Source organism: Anas platyrhynchos, chromosome 1 (assembly GCF_047663525.1).
Source record: "Anas platyrhynchos isolate ZD024472 breed Pekin duck chromosome 1, IASCAAS_PekinDuck_T2T, whole genome shotgun sequence".
Classification (NCBI taxonomy): domain Eukaryota; kingdom Metazoa; phylum Chordata; class Aves; order Anseriformes; family Anatidae; genus Anas; species Anas platyrhynchos.
In genome coordinates, this window is record NC_092587.1 from 206803838 (window position 1) to 206827207 (window position 23370).

At 44.5% G+C, this 23370-nt stretch overlaps 1 protein-coding gene across 4 annotated transcripts in view; it reads right to left on the reverse strand.

Annotated features, from left to right (window-relative positions):
• NUP98 (nucleoporin 98 and 96 precursor) overlaps positions 1-23238 on the reverse strand; it is a 36338-nt gene extending 13100 nt beyond the window's left edge. Inside the window, exons 1-20 of one of the 4 annotated variants that reach the window (XM_038178649.2) lie at positions 23100-23238; positions 21263-21369; positions 20403-20504; positions 20086-20265; positions 19228-19367; positions 18001-18108; positions 17203-17386; positions 15483-15646; positions 14606-14743; positions 13883-13970; positions 12094-12186; positions 11562-11702; positions 9128-9261; positions 7580-7767; positions 6201-6317; positions 5416-5720; positions 4191-4304; positions 3374-3512; positions 2911-3088; positions 2436-2600 (exon numbers count right to left, since the gene is read on the reverse strand). In XM_038178649.2, the coding sequence (XP_038034577.1) occupies positions 2436-2600; positions 2911-3088; positions 3374-3512; positions 4191-4304; positions 5416-5720; positions 6201-6317; positions 7580-7767; positions 9128-9261; positions 11562-11702; positions 12094-12186; positions 13883-13970; positions 14606-14743; positions 15483-15646; positions 17203-17386; positions 18001-18108; positions 19228-19367; positions 20086-20265; positions 20403-20504; positions 21263-21335 (2751 nt within the window). In that variant the 5' untranslated portion in view covers positions 21336-21369; positions 23100-23238. Of the gene's footprint in view, positions 1-2435; positions 2601-2910; positions 3089-3373; positions 3513-4190; positions 4305-5415; positions 5721-6200; positions 6318-7579; positions 7768-9127; positions 9262-11561; positions 11703-12093; positions 12187-13831; positions 13971-14605; positions 14744-15482; positions 15647-17202; positions 17387-18000; positions 18109-18609; positions 18657-19227; positions 19368-20085; positions 20266-20402; positions 20505-21262; positions 21370-22282; positions 22306-23099 lie in introns of those variants that run through there. The other 3 variants (XM_038178638.2, XM_072033004.1, XM_072033006.1) reach the window with 3 other exon arrangements.
• Positions 23239-23370: the final 132 nt, after the last annotated feature.

A 23370-nucleotide genomic window follows, 5' to 3' on the forward strand; every position in this document is an offset into this window, starting at 1 on the left:
GCAGGCACAGAAGCAGCATTAGCGAGTGGTATTTGAGTCTGTCTGCAGCATGCAGAGCAGATTTACAAGTCAAAACACGGCTATAAACAAAAGTTTCACTGCTCCCTTCATTGCGCTTTAATGCAGCAAGGCCCCTGGTGTAGCTGTTTCCTGTGGGCCTTGCAACATTAACAAAATCATGAATATTCAAGTTAGTGAAGGAAAAAAACCCCAAAACTAATTCCTAAAAGCTTCCCACAGACTAGAGAATATCATCTTCTGATGCTCTACACACCAAGAATCCACCAAGTGGATGCTATGCAGTTTCTCAGAGGTTTGGGAAATTGACCTAGATCTTCTTCCTATTTTCACAAACGAAAACCTCAGCTAATGGTATTCAAGTCAAAGAGGTTAATTACCAACCAAGGAAGTTTTTGTTCAGTATTCTTGAATCTACACGACAGGTCTGAATTAGTCACACCAAGTATTTTTGCCTGCTTAAAACATCTGCTCTGGTCCCAATTAACACAAATAAGAAACAAATTGGGAGACTAAAAGGTGGCACATGGAGGCAAGTCTGCCAGGCAGCCCTGTGTTCACCTCTTAAATAAAATGTAAAGTAGATTCCTTAAGTGTTTGCAAGAGCAGGATGAACTGGCAGGTTTTAATTATCCGGTGAGCCAGGTGTGATCATGCAGCAGCTGTTGACTACTTCTGGATTCTTCTGGACCCACAGCAGGTGACAGTTCACCCAGTTTGTCACTACACAAGCATGTTCTGCTCAACAAATGGACTGTGCTGTGGCTGGCTTCCTGTTCGTAAGGTGGTCAGGACTCTGCCATGGGGATTCCTGAAGTGCACCAGTGCTGGCTTTACTGAAAAGCACTTCTGTACGCTGCTGCCAAGAGACCTTCGTGTCCAGACCCCCATAACCTGCATGGAAACCTAAGGCGGTGCTGTAGGAACACATCAGCCTTTGCAGCAGAGGTTGAGATTAGACCACAGGCTATATAGGATTAAAAGCAATTGCAGGTTGGTTTAATGAGAATTCCTACCACAAAAGCAACAAAAATATCCTTTAGTGCAAGCAGTAACGAAGCATGGTTTTGTTTCTCATGAAGCAGTGACACCCTCGTCCCCACGGGCTCTAAGCTACCCAAAGCCACTGGCAGTTGCAGGGAGATGCTGCTCAAATGGCTTCAAAGGGACAAGACCCAGGACAGAAAAATGGGTGTTCGAGCTATTTGACTCATGCTGTTTGCCATCCTTTGACTTCAGAGGTACAGAAAAAAACCTGTCCTCCTTTGCTTCCCATGATCTGAAGGGGTCACGAACACTGGTCGCGTGCCAAGCAGCACCCTGGCACAGGATCCATGCCTCAGTGAGCTGCAAGCGTACAGATCTCCTTTCACTGCTCTCACAGATTACTGAAGGGTAAAAACAAAGCCTGCTTAGGCACAGCAACACAAATCCTCTCCAGCTGCTAGATACCTTTCTGCACGTCCTAACTGCTACGGTTTATTTTTTCCCCAGCTAGGTAACCAAGAACCTAGTTTCAGAAAGTCTGCTCTCTGCACTTGCATGCTATTTTATGACAAGTTACTTCAAAAAAAAAAAAAATCTACAGGTAGTTCAGAAACATTTACCATTGACACCTGGCATACAGAGCATGTTCTATCCCATTAATGCCAGGATGCCTTCCAAAGAAGCTGTTTTTCATCTGCCATGAAGCAGATTCTAGTTTAGCTTGCCAATATCCATACCAGCTCTATGTGGAACATGTAAGAGCATCAGGTGCAATTAGTCTAACCTTTAAACCCACGCCACATTTTGGTGTGAATGAAGGTAACACTAAACCATAAGGGGTTACCAACGAACTGGATAAAACGTTACCTTCCCTACTTAAGGCACACAGGCAGAACACTGACCATACATAACAAAGCTTTAAAAGCAATCCCATCCAATTCCAATACGCTTAAAAATCCAGTGTATAACCAGCCTTAAAAAGTAGCATTTAATAAAAATAGAGCACATTCTCAAAATATAAAGCATACAGTCTTGCATACTAAATGATAGTCAAGTCAAATTAATGCACATGTCATTCTTTATGCAGGCAGCACAAGGCTTTATAATTATATAGAACAATCAATATTCACAAAAGCAAGTTGTTCTTCCATAGGTGGCAACTATGCCAAATTTAATCTAGACCAGAATCTAAACAAGAAACTAGAGTTTAACACCTCCCCACCCCCCCCAATCCTTGGAAGGGATTGTCAAGTATCTTAACAAAAAACACACAAACACTCAAAGAGGTCAGAAGAGTTTGTGCAAATTTGTGTATGGTTTTGCTGTTTGGTTTCCAGGCTAACTGTAACATCAGCAACCCCTCCCTAGGGGCCAGCTACTCTTCAAATATCATTTTCTGAATTCCCGTTTAGTCATTGTCCTCCTTCTACCTGAGATGGAGGCGTGGGCTTGCCATTTAGGGCCATTTGCTGGGGTGGCAGGTGCCCTGGAGGTGGCACAGGTGTGGTTTTTAACTTCTTTGTGTCCACTTTTAAAGGATGCTCTTCCTCTTCCTCGTCTGAATCTTGCAAGCCATACTTGGAGAAGTGTGCCACCTGTGTAACGAGAAGAACAAAGGTGTCTCAACTCAGAAATAAGAGTTCAGGCACTTACACCAGCTCATTGTTGGGGCCTTTTGGAAGTAACTGTCAGCTTTACAGAGCAGTTGTGGCAGGTGGAACAAATCCAGCCTCTGTATGAACACTTGCTGTACACCGGCCTTCAGGGGATCGCAGAATGGGGGAGGTTCCCCTCTGGGCCACCCACAGAGTACTGTGTCACCCACCAAGTAAAGTGCTTCCACTGAAAGCCTCCAGCTATTCAGAGAAGATTTTACCAGCTTGGTTGGGAAAACAAAAACATTACCTTAAACACCCAAGATCCGGTCTCTGGACGGTATTCCTTGAATCGAGCGCCCTGCTTCCGAGATACAGACTCGAGTCTACCCTCGTAATTCATCTCTGCAAGTCGTTCAGGGCTTTTTATCAAGCAACGAGATGTTTTATCTGTAGGCCAGACTCCATCTAACGTCACTTCAGCTCGTCTGTTAAAGATAGAAGAGTGCATAAGAAACAAGGTTTTGATGCAAAGCTATCAAGGCACACACAGGAGCTGAAAATTGACCATGTTGACTCAAAACAGCTTTTAAAACAAGTTCTTGGTTGAGAAACTTTGAAATGTCTAGCAGCAGTACAATGCTGTAACCTGAGTGTACAATTCAGATGTAGATTCCTTTGTAGCTGCCTGCAAACACAGTACCCTGTCAGCATTACCAAAACATCCTTACTCACCACTGCCACTATAAAGTACTTTTTTTTTTTTAAATTACCTATTTAAACCTTCACCAATAGGTGGTTTTCTTTCATCGTCGGGGTAAACAATCACTTCTTTCCTACGGATATGTACAATGTCATCCAGATTTAAGTTTGTTAGATTTACTTCTCCTTCAAAGTAAATTGATCCATAACCTGTAAAGCAGAACAAAAGGTGACCAAAATCACTATTTGCCCATGAAAATAATCTTATGACAGACGGCCACACTCGTATAGTTCCTGCCATCCTCCTCCTTGCCCCAGCTTCCCACCTACCTTTGCTCTGGCTCCAGAACAGAGTACAAGTGGCTCCACTTCCCAGTGTGAAAATGCTGAAGATGTTAGCAACTTTTTTTTTTAGTCAACACTTGCATGGAAAGCTTTTTGTATTGATACTGCCCACACAAGTACCCAGCACACCCTTGGCTTTATAGCACATTTAGAAAAGTGTTCTAAAAATACTATGTTATGATTTTATTTTTATATAAAAGCAGTAAGGAATACAGTTCAGGCTGAAAGCTCTTCACTAGAGCTCAGTAAGCTCAAATGTAGGCAGTAACTGAGATGGAAACAGTGATCTGATACGCAACCTGCTCCAGAAGGTTGCTACAGGTGCTTTTTTATTTTCACATTCAAGTTTTTCAAATCATCCCATAACACAGGATGGTAGCACTACCAATCTGAAAGATTTCTAGTCTTTGGTGTAAGCTGTTCAGAGCGCAGGAGCACTGCTTATAATTAAACTGATGGTAGGGAATTCAGACTCAGGTTCCATAGCTTTTAAAAAAAAAAAAAAACCTCACTGGTTCAACTAGAAAAGCTGCGTGCATTTACCTTTACGGCCGATGGTGAAGTCAGTCACAATACATTCATTTCTGTCGTTGGTAAATCTCGCAAGCTCCTCCATGGACGGGATGGTGTAATAGCCAGCTCTTGTTAGAACAATTCCTACAATGGAAATGTCAATGAGAACTGGGCTAACAAACAGCAAGACTGCCAACTTTACCATTTCAGGAGTTTCAGTTGTCCAGGCTTGCAGAAGTAATGGAATGCAGGTTGCAAACAAACTGAGAATCAGTACACCAAAAGCAAACAAATGCCTTAACTCCAGAGCCTTCACAGCACGTTTAAGACAACTGCTATGCAAGTTTCTCCAGACACATACAGCAGTACTTGACAGAAACACTCTTCTGGCTTTAATGATTTGGGAGCACAGGTAAGCAGCTTCTGCATTTAACAGTCTCCAATACTTTTTTTGTTATTCATTTGTCTAATGATCTTTAAAACCTACATAAGCTTTTCACATCCACATCTACTTGCCATTTGTGGCTTCTGAAAACACTCATTCTCAACATCACCTGTTGCTTTTATTAGATGCAAGTATAAACTGAAACTGAAAAGGAGAAACAAATCTCTTCAGCTTTTCCAGACCACTCATGTTTAACAAAACTAACAATCCCCCACCTCTTCACTTATAAAGTATTATATAAGCTATGAAGCCTTTGTTGAGTGAAAACTACTCAAGACCTCTCAATTTCCTCCCCCCTCCTACTTCTCCAGTTTTACTACCACACCCTGAGACCAGAACTGAAAGTACCGAAAGAGAGGTGCTAGAAAGGTCCACAGAGAGACATAACCGTATTCCATGGCCCCCTCCTTTCTTGGCAACTTCTAAAACTCTGCACCTGGTATTTACTGAGCATTTAAATGGATTTATAACCAAGATCTTTTGCCTGAACTGTAGTCAGCTCTGTCTACTGTGTAGAACAACTACTGATCGGGTCCTCCTCCTCCCCTTCATGGAATCTCACTAAATCAGTGTAGCATAAAAAAGGACAATTTTAATTAACAAGTTTAATTGCTTAGCGACTCAGCAGGAAGACTCAGCATTAGATATGACAATGAAAAACACGATTTGTATCTGGAAGAAAACAGGAGGGAGAGAAACAAAAAGCTGAGGATCTAAAACAGCAGGAGAGAACTTTAAAGAAGCATGCATGAGGTGCTGCCAGGAACTGCCTGTCTATAAGGAATTACTGCTGCCCACCCACAAGCTAACCTGCAGGATGCACATGATGCATGGTTTCACTCTCCTCTTCACGTTCATCTTGAAGGGAATCGTCGTGAAACGAGGCATCTTCACTGCTGCCTTCCAGACCATTTCGCAAGGCTGCCCTCATATTGAGAGCCACGATGGTGTCGTCCACGTTGTTCTGGTGTTTGTGCACAGTGTTCTCGGGAGTCTGGGGGATGGGCTTGGCGATGGGGTTAGTGTAAAACCTGGTCACTTCATGTTGATCCTCCTCTTCCTCTCGCTCACCATCTTGTCTGTGGTTTTCATCAGAAGGTACTGACAAAAAGAACCTAAAGAAAACCAAATTGAATTGTTAGCTCTAACAAGGGCTCCAAGTGGGGCCTTACAAGGGCAGAGCAGAGGGGGACAAATTTAATACACAAAAACAACCTTAGTAATAGGACACATTCAGATTAGTGAAGTTTCCTTGGAATTCCACCTTGCTGAGGAGGACTAACCAAAAGAAAAGGTTTCTCTGACTTCAGGGTGAGGTTTAGCACTCAAGTGGCCTAGTCTCTCTCTATAATGAATGAGGAGAAACATAACCAGAAAAGTCACCCCTCTTTAAATTCCTGAGTTTGGGTGGAATGAAGTGGCACGTGACTATGCAGCAAGAACAGACGGCCAGTTTAAGAGTAAACGAATCTCACAGTACGTCCACTCACTTCCAGTGAACAGCTAAGATGGCATCCCTCAAAATAACTACCTACATTCTTAACGATAATTTTGGGACAGTCATAGCCATGGACCTGCAGCAGCCATCACCGTACCTGTCTCCATTCTCTGGATATTCTGACGGAGAAGCCAGGTCTTCGTTTTCACGATTGACAGGTGAGAAGAGACTGCTATTGTTGAGATTCTTCAAAACCAACTTCTTGATGCTCTTCCTATAAAAAAAAAAAAAAAGGACACAAAAAGACAAAACAAAGGGAAATTGGGTTATATCCACTGCAAAAATATATACTTCACACTTAATTTGAGTGTTCCAGGGAGCAGAAGCCAGTTGTGTAAGACCTGTTTCCACACCTGTTATATACAAAGTCTTCCGTAAGAGCACTGCAGTAGCTGAGTTACTACGTTGGTTTTTTTGTTTTGTTTCGTTTTGTTTTTTTTTAAAAAAAAAAAATTTCATTCAAGGCTTTGGTTTGTGAATAAGTGTAAAAAAGTCATTGAAAGCTCCAAAGCCCACGTTCAGTAAACCACAGAGTTATCAGTTTTTACAGAATGTTGCCTTTCCAGCAGAAGCACATAACCCTGCACAGAAAGCCTGTCCCGCAGATGCAGGCTTTTCTTTAGTACAGGGACACTTTAGGAGCAAATCGATGGCCATGCTAGGACTCACTGCCTGTAGTGTGAAAAGCACTGAAGACCAACACCAATTACACCTGCAAGAAGAGTTTAAGCATCTGTTTTGTCCTGAATTTTCATTCATTTGGTGTTTTTCAATAAAACACTGAGTAATTCCATACTCTGTTCTCTCCCTGGAAAGTGAGCAGATGTTTCAGGCTAAGTTAAACAGAAACTAAGCTCAAAAAATAATGTTTTGTAATCTTTATAAGTGTGTGGCTAGAGGGACTTTCAGTGACTGATTCATCTTTGAAGTATTTGTTTGTTTTAAGTAAAAACAAAAGCTTTCTAAAGCCCTTTTTAATTTGATTGCCACTGGTATTCTTAAAGACCGAAACCAAAAGCTTCATTACAATAGATCCACAGCTCTGCTATTCGCTTCTCACAGAAACAGCTGTGTATCTCAAAGAGAACCAGCATTAGGCTGTGAAATTATCATAGATCTTCCTTCATACTGGTGGCATTAACGAGCCTAACGACTCTATTTCAAATGCAGGAAGCTGCATGCTATACAAACTTTTGTTATAACTTCTGATTTCATAGACAATTCATTCCACTCATCACCACATTTTACAGCTTATTTGCAGTTAGCAGTTTAAGCTGATTGTCATCTCCTCCCCAGAAAATATTTCTCTCCAAATTATACACAAGTTCTGTTATTGCTCTTGATATTTGAGACAGGTCACAAGAAGTGATGGGATTTACAACACTACAAAGGACTTAACCTTATCAGAACGGGAGCGATACTACAGTTATTCTTGTACTGCTTGCTCCCTCTACCATACACGAAAGGAACACTAACTTGGGCATGAACGCGCCGTTGGACAGGGACGGCTCATCATCATCAAGACCATCGAAGAGCTGGGATTTCGCAGAGCCAGCTGACTGCAAAGCTTTTGGTCGCACTCTGGTCGCGGGGCGCGGAGTCAGTTTGTAGTGGGTGGGTGTCGTTAAGGCCTTCTGAGCTGCTGGGTTTGTTGGTTTCAGCCTCTGAAACACAAGGAGGTAGAATTTCAGTTTCCATACTGTGAACCATAAGGGTAGCTAGCCAAGGACCTTATAAAAGGAAGGAGTGTAACAAGCAAATGGGGAACCAATAAACAAGGACAGACACAAAGCTGGCTGATGACAGGTAGCAGAAACAATGGCAAAGGCCAAAATTCCCCAGTCTTGCATTGATGGGCCACCAAGAAGCCACAAGCACAGCTTTCAGAGAGCCAACCTGGACTTCAACAGTTACGGGGTAAACCAATATGAACAGGAGGATTTGGGATATTCCAGGAGGTCTGGGGAAGCACATAAAACTTCAGGAATGCTTAGAGGAAGGGAATGGGGGAGGTGCAATGGAAGGGGATGGAGAGAATGAGCATGAGCAGGCTGGTTGTGTAAACACCACCAGTGTGTAAACACCACTTCTGACTCGAGCCCTGCACCTGATCACAGCTCTCTCCCCCATCTTCTCATTAAAACCCTTCCTAACCATCTTTGTGTTATCTCACCTTAACCTGTGTTTGAGAACACAACTGGGACAGGCATGAGGGAATTTGGGGCCAGCAAGTTGTCCTGGTGAGGCTATCAGCCAGGCAGGGGAGTGGTGCTGACACGGAGGGAGCAGTGAGCACAGGGTGAGAGGTGCCTGTGTCTCTGCAGCAGGCAGGAGACGTGCAGAGCAGGTAGGGGGGCTCAGGACTTGGGCAGGGGGACTGGGCAGACAGGGGGCAATGCAAGCTCGGGGGATCCCTGAGTATACAGGTGAATCACAGTGAGCCTGGGCACTTCACTACAGATCTTCAGCCCTTATGGCTGTGCCTGCAAACGGGAAGGCAGCAGCCACAGCCAGCAGCCTGGGAAGGAGCCCCCCAGGCCCAGGGGAGCACTGTGCTGGGCTCCAGAGCTGGGCTGGAGGAATCCCCAGCCTCTGGAACTTGTCAGGGCAGCGGCCATTTATGACGTCCCTTAACACTTAAGCCTCAGAGGTGTGCTTGGTTTTCAAAAACAAACCGACAGCTCAAGACTGTCATAAGCCACGCTCAAGCTAAATACTAAAAATACTCCAAGCACAGACAGCTACCCATCCTCATTCTCAACTAGCAGCAGCGAGCATAATGAACTCCAAAGTCAAGGCTCTGATGTATCAGAAGCAGTAAACAAAGCACCAGCACAAGCTTGTCCTCAATAGCGTTAAAAAACAAAAACAACAACAAAAAAACACCCACACCACAGAGTACAGGGATGGTAGGTCACTAAGTTACTCACTTCACTCACTGTTCATCTTAAGTGAAGACACGAGAGAGAGCACAACATAAAGTCATTTCAAACCTTTCCCAGAAAACTAGTTTAATACACTCACCTCTTCTTTCTTCTTTGGATCTGACATGGGGTTTCTGAACAGCGGGGAATCTCCAAAGGGTGAGTAAGTTAAGCTATTGAGATGCTGCTGGAGGACCGCCTGCTGGGCCGCTGATGCGTTAGGGTCTGTCAGTGCTAGAAAAAGAACATCTGTTTTTAGCATTCAACACATTTATCAACAGAACCAAGGTAGACAGGAAAGACAACCCCCACAGGCTCTCCTCATAGGAATTCAGATTTCTGTTATTAACTTCAGCTTTCCTTCCCCCTTTTCTTCAATCTTAATTTCTACAGAATTCTGCAGGAAGAACTCATCCTGTACCTTCATTAGTATTTGGAACCCCGTTCAGTAAGTTTTTATGTGTGAAAAGCTGAGGGCATAGAGTTACCTAACAGCAGAATGAGCCTAGCCTACCAAAACCTTTAATTAATACATCTATTTCTGAAGCATTAATGTCAAAGCTGCTGCAGTGATCAAGCTTACAGCTCTCTGCAAAAAACGGCCTCTGAAACTTGTCCATCTCCTAGCATCTACTTTTAGGTCTTATTAAAATTCAACAAAGTGTTCACACTATGAAACTTTTAAGGAACACAATGCACCCTAATTTTAATTCTAAGAAAAACAGACTGATTCCCAGAGATGACCAAAACCAGTCTCGGAAACAAGACCTTACTGTCAAAGTCTGCTCAGGAGGAGAGTGTGAGACAACTGGTTCTTAGCAGACTGAAATCTGTAGGAACTGAGCAAACATTGACCCGCGAGACCTTTCCCTGAGCTGTGCCACTGCAGGCAATACCTACAGAAGTGAACACTCAGACCACCTGCTGATCTACATCACTGAGGGCTCAAGCTTAGAAAATGCAGAAATGCAATGGAAGCAAGACAAATATGTAGAACCTGACTGCAATATGTTGAGCAGGTATTTTCTCCTGAGTTTCATTGTGGAAGCTTATAAGGTTGGTCAAGCATGATTTCCCCTTGGGGAATCCATACAGACTGCTCCTGATGACTTTCGTGTTGCTCACACACCTGTACATGGTTTCCAGGATTAGCTGCTCCTCTACCTTCCCAGAGCCAGACCTGAGGCTGACTGGTCTGTCACTCCTTGAGTCTTCCTTCCTGCCCTTCTTGATGACCAGAGTGGTATTTGCTTTCTGCCAGTCCTCACCTTTTTTTTTCCCCCTCCACTCCACACTTTTCCCAACTGTCAGAATTATTCCACATTTGGGAATAGCCCTGCACTGACATTTTCCAACTCTCCCAGAACCTCTGCACACATTCCCTCCTGGCCCATGGGCTTATATACGCCAGCTTTGCTTAAGTATTCCCTCACCTGATCCTCTTCCACAAGAGTATATCTACCTGCCTCCACCCTTTCACCCTTGTTTCTGCGAACTGGTGTTCTTGAAGGCTGCCCTCACTGGTAAAAAACTGTGGCAAAAAGGACGCTCGGGACCCGAGCCTCTTCCTTGTCTTGTGTCACCAGGTCTCCATCTCATCCAGCAACAGGCCCACGTTTTACCCAGCCTTCCTTTTGCCATCCACCCACTTACAGAAGCCCTCCTTGTAGCCTTTGACACCACCAGTCAAGTTCTATATAGGTTTTAATTTCCTAACCTCATCCCCGGATGCTCAGTGTCTGTGTTCCCTACAGGTCACCTGTCCTTGCTTCCACCTTCCACATGCTCCTTGTCCATCTGTGCAGGTCTCCCAGCATTTTGCCTGTTCTGCTCGTTAGGATGGACCACTCCTGGGCTTGCAGGAATCCTCAAACACCAACCAGCCACACCACCACACAGTGCTGTGGACCACCCCCTCCCTCCCCACCACCCAGTCAAAAAACATCTTCCCAAAACTGCCACCTCAGCGGGGCTGCAGCATCGGTTACGTATGCTGTTCATACGAAGTGTTCAGGTCTGCCAAACAAGATGAAGACTGCTGGAAGTGCAGAAGTGGTGCAGTTCTAATTTACAGAACGACTGGGGAGTGACTGAATATAAAGAGCAGTCATCTGACCGATGGTACAGCTCACTCACTAGTTAAGTCTCTCCAGCTCTCCTAGCCAGGATCACTGAAGAAGCTAATGCCACACTTCACCCCCCCTTCCTTACATTATAAGAAGGGCTTACTGCTGCTGCCCCACAGTTGATTGATGGAAAACATCTCTGTAATATTGAAGAGAAAGCCTTAAAATAGCTGCGACTATTAATAATGTTAAGTAACTTTGTATACACATAAAATTAGAAGTAATTCAAACACAAACAATTACCAGAAAAAAAAGCGTCATGGTCTATTGAGGCCACTTCTGTTCTCAAATAGCTCCTCAAACATTCTTTTTCACTCCATACCATTTCAGGGGGATTTATCTATATCTTTAGGAATGTTTGAAAGAAGGGAGGAAGCAGCAATTAAACCTGGGTTAATGCACACTTACCTACAGCAGGCTGAGGGGCTCCAAAGCCCAGAGTCGCTGTTGATGTATTGAACCCCGGTGCTCCAAATGCTCCTGTTCCCAGTGTTCCACCAAGTTTAGGCTGGGTATTTCCAAATAAAGAAGTCTGTCCTGCCCCAAGAGCTATGGGGGAAGAGGAATGTTATTCACTATAACACTGACAAATTTAGAAGCCAGTTTATCCTACAAAGAATCAATTATTTGTTAAATTGCAAGAAAGATTTGACATGCCCACGTCAACTCAAGACTCATGTGGTCACACCACCAGAGACTTCAGAGGGTGCCATCAATTTTTGGAGCGACTGGCCACCACCATAAGCAATGCTGCTTGCAATTTCTAAAAGGTTATTGAGTGCATCATTATCCTGCTCTGCTTCATTCTGCTTTGAGACTGAGATTTGTGACTTCAAGGTAAAGCTTCTAGGGCCATTACTACACGAGGGTTAGCACATAATACAAATGGTGTTTTATTATCAACGTTTGAGGACTATGCTTAAGCTAATAAACTGTTTACCTGTTCCAAACCCTGTCCCAATTCCAGTTCCCAGAGTCCCAGTTGCAGGCTTATTTCCAAATAAGCTATTTCCAGCAGTGTTGGCACCAAAACCTTCAAGGACAGAAACAGTATCTCATTAGTCTAGAGCTAAGAATTTAAAAACATAAATAAGCATCACCAGCTCAAAGACAGCCCTACCATAGTTAAGGCCAAAATTCACACACCATTTTCAGCCATGCATGTTAAACATGCAGCAAGAAGCGACTTAAGTGGTAAATTAAATATTTAAGTTATGAACGTAGGACTGAAAACATTGGTATAAGAATTCACCATCTTGCTTTCCTAGATTATTAAGTTTGTTACAGATTAAAAAAATTTATAAAGCCAGAAAGTACATTACGATGCTGCATCAGGCAACAGAATGTAACATTAAGTTTCTCTTCAATGCCTGGAAGAACAAACCCCTTTTTATACTGTTTATACCACACACGCACTTCTGATTCTTACTGACAAAGCAAGTAACAACTCAGGTTTGTAAGAGTGAACTACTCAAAGACATCTAATCCAAATCTAGCAGTAGACAGGTTATTTTTAAAATTGAAGATTGTGAAACCATTAAAGGTTGGTTAGTGTAAAGACAGAATTAAAACTAGAAAACTGCAGCCATGGACCAAGATCAGAAACACCCTAGGACCAAACTCCACTTTTCCTATAAACTGCACTAACACAAGGAATGCAGGGACACCAAAACACACACTAGAATCAATATCGTTTGCTAAACAGGGACTAATAAGCAGTGTCAATGTGCTAACTACCATGGCTACTTAGAGAGCAGCAGAACAAGAAACTTGGAAGCAACTTCCACAAAAAACGTGATGATCATTTACCTAAGCTTGATTACCACAATGAACTATGTCCTCTAAAGCGCTGCCCTGTCAGTCTAAGAGCTTGACAATTTATTCCCTCTTTCTGGAAGGCTGGCATGGCAGAGTAATCATGTTTTACTTTTTTTTTTTCCAGATTAAAAAAAAAAAAAAAAAGGAGGCACATCAGGACCTTTAACATCCCAAAAACACTCCTGCTTAATTTTATGAGTACAGTTTCAATGCTCTCAGCTTCAGGAGAAAAAAAAAAGATTAAAAGAAATCCAATGAAGGAAGACTATCATTTACCTGAACTATCATTATACATTGCCCTACTTGATCACCCACTCATTTAACACTAAATATTTAATGGTGTCAGAGGCCAACATTAACACAAGACCCAGTTCTTGGGACTTTGTTTTTCAGTGTGAAGAGTCAAAATCAGCTATAACTGAAACCAGAACTGTTTCATTTTCTCCTTGCTCCAGTATATTTCGTTGTATCTGCCACGAAGCTATAAGCATCACCATTTTCACCCTGTTTTCCTCCAGCACTCCTTTGCAAACACGGAGATTTAAGAGACTATTAATATACTATGCTGTGTGAGTGCTTTGATTTTAAAAGTTTTAAGTTACAGGTTACGTCTTCTTAAGCACTAAATGAAATAGTGGTACTTTTACTTCACCATCTGCCTTGCAAGTCAGGGAATACCACCAAGAAGAAAGGTTTAAAACACCATCCAAGACGTTCCTCTGCAGCAAAATTCATCAGAAGTATGGCTTACCTGACAATTCTAAATTCATAATCATTTAGCATGCGATATTCAGCAGCCAGGTATGTGGTATATGCAGTATGTTTTAAAGTGATTGAATCCCACTTTTTTTTATATGTACCAAAATTGGAAGTGTTTGTATTGGTTCCTAAAGTCAGGGTTGGTTTGTTACCAAAGAGCCCGCCGCCAGTGGTTGTGCCAAACGAGGGAGCACTGGTCGTGGTGGTTCCAAATCCAGCCGGCTTGCTACCAAACAGGGTCTGAAAGGGAAGAAAAGGAGAATTTGAAATCCGACAGACTGAAATTAAAAGAAATTGTATTAGCTTCACTGCAGGCAACAAAGCAGAAGTAAAGCCAAGCATAACTTTGACCACACAACCCAGGCTCCCAAGAGCGGTGTTAGTTGCAAGCCACGTGCACTAGCATACAGCAAGCACCTTCTGGAAATAACTTTTTCCCTCTTTTACCCACCTCCACAGAGCACAGATTAAAACCCAAATAAAATGAACTTGAGTCAAGATTTTCAGTTAAGTCAATATATAAATCTAAATGCTTGTATTTTCAACACTACTTTGAGGCACCCCTACCGATACAGGGTTACAGAATTCTGTGATATCATGTCACAGAATTCTGTGATGGATGTCACAGAAGGCTGTGATTCTGTATCAGAGGGCATACACAGGCAGATATTCAGTCTCTCTCACTGCCTCTCATCACTAGAGACGAGAAGTTCTATCAAACACGCTCATACCTTGACTTTGCAAGACACACACTGTTTTTGCCTCTTCAGTGCCTTAGTTTAGACAACACTACTTTGAGTGAGGTCAACACACAGTAACAGGACTCTAGAAGCCATTTTAAAAAACATATTTTATTATTCAAGGCATGGACATACCGAACCGCCAACACCAAATCCTGTGTTAGTTTGTCCAAAAAGACTAGTTCCCGTTCCAAATCCAGTACCAGCGTTTGTATTGGCAGCTGTTCCAAAGAGGCCTCCAGGCTGCGAGGGCTGGGTTGCCCCAAAGAGACCCTACAAAGAGGAATTATGTTAAATTATGTTAAGATAATGCTTCAAAGCACTTATAATGGCAGAACAAATATAAGAAGTCAGTTAATAAAGTGATACTATAATATTTCACCTTTTGATAGGGCAAAAAGACAGCTAAAAAACATTTCATAAGCTTTATTAGTTCTCTGGGAAATTAGTCACATGTTCCCAGCTTGAGAGGATATCGGAATCTCCTCCCCACTTCGAATGGCAAAGATGGGAAGTAGCCATCCCATCCGGTTTTCTGGGAGAAGTTACAACATACGCAGAAAGAATACAGCAAGAGGTTTTGGCTCCAGATGCACAATGCAACAAGTTACAGCTATGTAGTGCCTTTCTACCATAAGAGCCCACAAATGCAGCTCACTGGTCGCCAGAAAGTACAGAATCCTTAGTAACACTCAGTGGGAATCTATGTAATTATTTGTTATCTGCGTGAACATGATTGGAAATACTTGAGTTGGTGAGAGAGCAGAGTCTTTAAAGAGAATGAGAAATGTTACTTGTTAACAGCCATGCTGCTGCCCACTTGTTTTAGTTGGCAATACATTCCTAGATCAGACAGCAGCATTCAAAGCTTTGCATCTTACTTTTAACAAACCTGTGTTACAATTTGACAAAGATGCTAAGAACTACATAATGTACAGAACAGCCTCCTCTGTCTAGCTGGAGGAGATAAAGCACAATTTAAAGCTTTCTGGTTTCAAACAGTTACTCTTACCATCGTGTTTGTGTTTGGCTGCCCCAGCGTGTTGGTATTGCCAAAGGAAAAGCCGGTGTTCTGCGTTGTTGTGGCTTGACCAAAAGGTTTGTTGAACAGGCTTGTAGTTTGAGGCTGCTGACCAAACAGACCCCCTGTCGTTCCTGTTCCGAAGCCAGTCGTACCTACAACACAAACAAATTACAGATTTGTTGGCTTCATTAAACCAAATGAATTTTAAAAAAAAAAAAAAAAAAAAAAACAAGAAATTATCCAAAGCCATGCTCAGTGCATTCAAGCAGGAAAAAGAAACACCTCAACCCAATGGAACAGCAAGACACACATGTCAAAATGTATGTGTCAATACAGCACAGCACCTGCATGCAGATGGAAATGGTTTGTGTCAGGTGTTTCATCAGGTTCCCCTTGTCCTGAAGTCAGTGTGAGTATAACACTCAACAATTACCGGAAAACTTCACCTGACAGGTAGAACTGACCAAAAATATGCCACTTTTGATATGGTCAGCTCATCATCCATTGTAAAATGAAAACTGTCCCATTTGCACCTGCAGAGAGCTGACTGGGCAGGAGGTAGATACAGTCCCCTGCTTTACAAAAACTGTTCTATAACCCACACAACTTTTACTACAGAAGCTTCCACCTGAACCTCAAACACTCTCCCTTTTTTTCCCCCGATTGAAAAACAAAAAGTCTGTTCACATGTGACGTGGTAAACACGGCATACACACAGCCAAAAGCTTTTGTTCCTCCTCCCACAACTGTCATTGCTATCTCTGCAGAACTTTCTTCAGAGCTGACTGCACGAGAAATACATGAATTCCAGCAAGACTGCTACGTTGGGCACGGCCTCCTCTATGTGGAACCTGCTCAAGGACAGCAGCTCAGCTCAGCCCTGAAGGGCGTCAAGCAAGCCTAAAGGACAGACAAAGTTCTAACCTCTGAAAGCAGCAGACAAAATTGTTTCTGCTTCTATGAGCTGGAGGATTTTGGCCTTCTGTCTGTGTTTTAATTCCACAAATGCAAATACCTACTTACATCTAAGTTCACGGCAAGAAGCTGATTAGTTCACATAATAGAATTTGCATTCAAGCTTTTCAGCAGCATTTGCTTTACATTAAGTTCAAAAAGGTTCACCAGCTGATCAGTCCAACTGACCTGCAACTGCCGGATATGCAACACCCAGCTTTTATTTTCCATCCAAGAATGGCACAGGGTGGCACAACAAATGTGTCTAGACCCTAACCCTGAGGTACGGTGAAGAGATCCAGGCAAAGTCTAATCAGGCCAATACATTAACAGGTCAATTTCAAAGGAATGTGTCTGCTCATCAGCAGAAGTAGAATCTTGACTTCACCTTTAACCACCCGATGCTAGCACCCTGGTGCACAGGAACACTATCCTGGTGGTTCTACTTCAAATTGTTTTACTCTTCCACGTGAGCCAGCTGACGTTCTTGTAAAGACAAATGCTCGAAAGAACTGTTTACCAGCAAAACTTTAGGGATGCAGACAAAGCATACAAACCCTACAAACCCTGACAAGCAAACCAGTAGATATTTCTATGGAGAAGAACCTGATTATCAAACGCTGACAATGCAACTAGTCAAGCTCTGAGCTCACTCCAGCACTTCCTCATCTTTTTTCATGGGCGAATTTTATGGAGCTTAACAAAACGTTTGCATGCTCAGTCACAGTGAAGACAGACATTCGGCAGTACTTACTAGTTCCAAAAGCAGTTTTATTCTGTCCGTAAGAAAAGCCTGTATTAGTAGTAGAAGAGCCAAAGAGTCCTGTAGCTGTGCTTGACGTAGCCGTAGAAGACCCAAACAAGCCTGCAGTTGCTCCTGCTCCTACAGGGTTTGTGGGGCCTTTCCTGTTCGCCTGGTAGTCTTCTAAACGGAGCTCCTAGTAAAGGAAAATCCAATTCTCTTTACAGGTTCTTTTTATACAGAATAAGATGAGAACAGTGTTGTTAACATCTTTACACAGCTTTCAGGGTGAAAGTGTCAAAAACAGCTGGTAACACCTCTACGTTTTTAGAAATAAGGGCAGCATAATCAGGACCTGAACATTTATCACTGCTGTTCACATGTGGGCTTCAATTTTATTTCTATGGGCTTTTACAGATCTTTTGATTAGACCTATTTTGAAGCATCAAATAAGTCAACTTGAACAGAGAAGCTTCATGATTAAATCCTTGGGAACATTTGTTTATAATAAACAACGGAGTTTTGTCTGGGATTCTGCCATTTCATCAGCATAGGATTGCTCCCAACAGGATCTCTTGCCCTTCTGGTACATGGCAAGAGAGAATTTCAGCTCTTCAAAAGTTGTAATTTTGAGCATTTAAGACTAACATGTCTTTTCCTTGATGATGCCTCTTTTGTGAGTGACACAGAAACTGAAAGTTGTACTCATTAATGAGCATGCACAACACTTACTATTGTCAAAAAAAAAATCTGCCAGAAACAATACTAAATAACAGACAAACTAAACACATTTGAATACTATCAACTGACCTCGAGAGATTTGCTTTCATATTCCTTCATAGCAGTAATGCACTGGTGCTTGGTATTAATGTTAGTGCTAACTCCAGATTTTACCATAGTATCTGTACCGGTTGGTGGCTGCAAGAGAGGAGAGAAAGGTATCAAAAATATATCCATACCCAAAGACACCACATCCAGACAGGTTTTCATCGATACCATTACTTTCTGGGCAGACACTGTTAAAAACTACACTTCTTGCAGGAACTGAAGCAGGACATTAGCATTATCTCACAGCTGGGGCCTCACCCAGTGGTGACGCATGTTTGGTGGCAATCAATAATGAAATTTCCCCTAGTAACCCGCTAAACAACGCAGTTTACGATACAAATCCTCCAGCTATATCCAGGGATTTTATTATCCCTGATGTTTTTGTTTCCTTTTTTAAATTGTACTATGTAGAAACTCATAACCGACGCCCCTCTGACACTGCCCACGTTGATCACCCTTCTGCCTACAACCAGGGAGGCCGAACAAAGTCTTACGCTGTTAAATCAGTTTGTACAAGCATCATCCCTCTTCATTTCTGAACTAAACAGATATTTGGGAAAATGAATGCCTCTTTCAACAGCTATCAGTTACCCCATTTCCACGACATCTGCTCTTCCAAGCCGCTCTCCATCTTCAACTGCCACAGAACCTTCAGGACAGATCATTCTACCCTTACTTAAAGGGAACTCAGCCAGAAAACACGCACATGGAACCAGTCTTCAACTTTTAGTTTTCATTCCCAAAGCCACGATGACTTATGTAAGTGGATTACATTTATTTTGGCCCACACTTGGAATGTTTTAGCCCTTACTGCTCTGAACATTTAGCAGTGATCACTGCGAACTCCGTGACACCTCCTGCCTCCCTGAGAAGGCTCAAACTTAGAGCTGGTTTCTCTCTTCACCTTTCACGTATCAGTAAGGTAATGAGTCTAGACAGGGCATTACTCCACAGTGCTTGAGAACTTGTCAAATTCAGAATAAAAGAAGTCTAGCTCTTTGGAGTTAGTTGTATGTACTATTTCCACTGCAACAGGGGATATTTTCAAGCTATTTCAGAATACCACATACTGTATACATGAACTTTTTTTTTTTTTAAAAAAGAAAAAAGAAAGCTCAACAGCCAAGACAGTGCTCTACACAAAGAACTGCAAAACGTAACATTTCCTATAGTAAACAGGCTGGATTAAGAAGGAAAAACAGAACTTACATTGAACTTAATGGTTGTGCCAGTTGGAGCAGCAGTGAAACTAGTTGGGCCGAACAGAGAGCCAGATGTACTCCCAAAAGGATTGGAAGTTGTGTTTGTGGTTCCGAAGAGGCCGCCACTGCTGGTGCTTGTTCCAAAGTCTTTAAAAAAATAAAAACAAGAAGATCAGTACAAGGACAAACTTTAATTTTAAAACTGAAAGTCAAATACTCTATTCAAATTAGAAAGCATTTTGGAAATGGAAGAAACTGTTAAAAAAAATTAGAGCAGTACTGGAAACGTGTAGCCTGTTAACACACTACAGGTTAGCCCCCAGCTCATCACCCCAGGAAATACTACAATAACCACAGCAGCCAGTTCCATCCTCTTCCTGACAACACCACTAAGGAAATGATGTGCACAAAGGGAAACAGCGAAGTTTCTATTTCTCTTCTCAAAAGTGTCTGCAAGTTGTTGTTTCTGCTTCAAGGAATTACAGTAGAGTTTAAGAAGCGTTTCAAACGTTGCAGTGCCAGAAGCAGAATCAACCACAACTGCCCTGCAGAAAGCAGAATAAAAAGCTAAGATCAAGCAGAGCCAAAGGACATTTGAGAATGGGAAGTGCCAGTTGACTACCAATCAGGCTACAAAATCTGTAGCTGTCATTTTAGCCATGAATTTTTAGCTAATCAGTTTCACATCTGGCTACCACGGGTCACAGTAACACAACCACACCCTCTGGGAGAAAATGAAGAGGAACTACACAAAAAAAAAAACACAGGCTGAAACCCCACATTAACACTTGTATCTGATCCCCAATTATACCCAGTGTTCTGCACTTCTCACTCAACAATTAGGAGACGCAGCAGCTCTACTCACTTCCGAAGCCAGCGGGCTTGTTCTGCGCGAAGGCATTGCTTTGGGATGAGAAGAGCCCTCCACCGGTGCTGGTGGTGCCAAACAGGCTGTTTGACGTCCCTGTTGATGTCCCAAACCCAAAGCCAGTACTTGTGGAGGAGGTGGCTGGCTGGTTAAACGTCGTCGAACCAAACAACCCTCCTGAAGACAGAAACAAGCTGTTAATTATTTGCAGTCATTAGCTGCTGGGGTTTTTTGTTGTTGCCATGTTTTGGTTTTAAGTAACTTCCTTCTTTCAGGAGAGGATTTGCACTACAGCTGTAACACTGCTGCAATACCTGGCTTTGTCTGTGTGCTGCCGAAGAGGCCTCCGGTGTTGTTGTTCGACCCGAAGGCTGAGGTGCCAAACGCTCCTCCACTCGTAGTACCAAAGCCAGCATCTGAAATATCAGTGACACGGTTTAGATGAAAGCATGTTCTGAACGTGCAGTGAACACTGTCACCGTCCTCACTTCCAAAAAGAAGTCTGTGCCTGACCGTACGCTAGTGAAGGGGCACGCTCAGCACCTGCACAGCCAGAGCAGCAAAAGGCTGAAGCCCTGAGCCAGCCACTGCGACGCGAGGCACAGACACCCAGCTCCAGGCTGCCCTGCAAGCTCTCCACTGCTTGTTACTGCGCTTGGAAGCAAGGCAAAAAAAAAAAAAAAAAACACATAACAGAGCTGACGTGTTGGGTTTTTCCCCCCCAACAAGACAGATGTGGTGATGTACAGCCTGCTTTAATGGCCAGACCCACCTCGCTGTGATACTTATAACGTGCACCTCCAGAAAACTCCTCAGGTTGCAAGCTTTTTCCTTCCAAGCCCTCCCAATGTGTTCCCATCCTGATTGAAGGACTTCCCCCCAACCCCACAAGACTGCCTTCACCTGGCTTCCAAGTTTCTCCTTTTATAAGGGGAAGTTTTATCACCCGTAGGTGGAATTCTGGTGGCTGCTGAAGGTAAAAGCTTGTGCAAGCTGAGAGCCCTGGGACTCCTGAACCTGATTCAGGAGCAAAGCGAGCGAGCTGGGCAGCCCAGCAGCGCTCTGTGCCCATTTTTACACACTCACCCCCCCACATAAATCTCTAGCTGCACCTCTGTGAAAAAACGCACAAAGCAGTGGAAAACCAGACTCCAAGTGTAGACGTAGGACTTACTTTGTCCAAATGTTGAAGTTGTCCCAAAGCCAGTGCTGCCTCCAAACGGAGTTCCGAAGGATTTGTTGAACATCTTCAGTATGTATCCGAGTTTCCTTTAGCTAAACCTAGAAAGAAGAATTCAGTTTTATTTAAAGCTTACTGTGAAAACCCATTTTTCATTTTCCTCGCTATTGATGTCAGCAAATAATTTGAATACTCAAGCCCCTAGACATGTGAAGGCATGACTTCTGTCACACTGAGTTTAAAACAGTCAGAGCCCTAGGAGACACAACACCAATAGCTCAGCAGCACGCTTCCCTCTGTCCTTCACTACATTTCATGCACGTGTTACCTGCTGAAGTAACTAACAAATGAAGCTGTGCTCCCACCAAAACCCTCCTGCACCTATCAGGAACAGCAATCCCCACATTCCCACTCTATCTGACCTGCACCAGGCAACTCGCACATGATTTTGCTCGGTCCTCTGCAGGCCTGGCAGCCCACCCCATCAAACAGCCTCTGTCAAACACGCACAGGGGCTGCACTGCGGGCACCAAGGTTTCCCTAAGGAGCTGCCCTTTCAGCCCTACCTCCCAGCTCCTCCACTCACAGCACCAAGTGGAAATGCCCTGCACGAGAGCTACAGGAACACAGCTTCCCTCAGCTTCCCTTTTACTGCTCACTGGGCTGCACTGAGACTGCCTGAAATTCCTGAACAGGTCTCTCAGTTAGCTGCCCACCGGGGAGCTAACTCCCCATCCTCCCGCACTGCACCTGCTGCTTATTTACAAATACGTTTGGTAACACCACCACACTCACACAGAATCACAGAATTTCTAGGTTGGAAGAGACCTCAAGATCATCGAGTCCAACCTCTGACCTAACACTAACAGTCCCCACTAAACCATATCCCTAAGCTCTACATCTAAACGTCTTTTAAAGACTTCCAGGGATGGTGACTCCACTTCCCTGGGCAGCCTGTTCCAGTGTCTAACAACCACTCCAACCTTTCCTGCATGTACAAACACGATGCCAGACCTTTTTCATAAAAAAACAGAGCCAAAATGAAATCACAGCAGTTGTGCTCCAGCAGATAGAAACCTGTAGCCCCTTTCCGTAGGGGGTAACCATTATTCCGTCACTGGCAGCACCACTGTGACATCGAAAAAGTCTTTCAGTGCCGGCAGGATCGGCTAGGACGGGGCAGCACAGACCTCATGGGTTTCCCCCCCAGCAAAGTGCAAAGCTCGATCGTGTTTACAACGCGTTGCGAGCCACGCCGCGGTAGCTCCGTTCCATAACAAGGCGCTGAACTCTCGCACAACCACTCCCCAGTACTTTGGGCTCCCCCAAACCCCAGCATTTCGGCAGCCAGCACCTCCCCAGCGCTGCCAGCCGCCAAACACCAAACTCTGAGCACCACGAGCGGCTGGGGGCAAACGAGGCCCCGCCACACGCCCCCCCCCCGCGATGGGGCTGCCCCGAGCCCCCCTGGGCAGGCCTGGGCCGGGGGCTGCGGGCCCCTCACACCCCCCCCAGGGCCTCGCTGCCCCCCCAGAGCCCAGCCCCAATCCCACAGCGGACCCTCACCACGTAATTAACCCCAGCTAATTAATGCTAGCTAATTAATGCTAGCTAATTACCCCCAACTAATTAACGCCACCTCATTACCCCCAGCCCAGCACCCCTAGGCCCTGAACGCGGCCCCCTCAGCCCCCTGCCCCCCCCCAGGCCCCGCTCGGCCCCCCCAGGCCCCGCTCAGCCCCCCCAGGCCCCTCGCGGCCTCCCCCAGCCCCCCCCGTTCCCCGGTTCCCCCCCGGTTCCCCCCCTGCCCCCCCCCGGTTCCCCCGCTCACCGCCGGGAGGGGCCGGGCCCGCCCAGGCCTCTCCGCGCCGCCGCCGCCGCCCGCCGGAGGAGGGAGGCCCCGCAGGGAGGAAGCTGCGTCACAGCCCGCTCCGCGCGCGCGCCTCCCAGCAGCCCCCGCGCCGCGCCCCATCGGCCGGCCCCGCCCCCCCCACCGCGCGCCCGCCGCCGATTGGTCCAAAGCCGGGCGCCCCCCCGAGGGAAAGGGGCGGGGGCTCGATTTGATTGGTCGAGGAGCCCCCCGCGCGCCCTCCCCCCTCCCC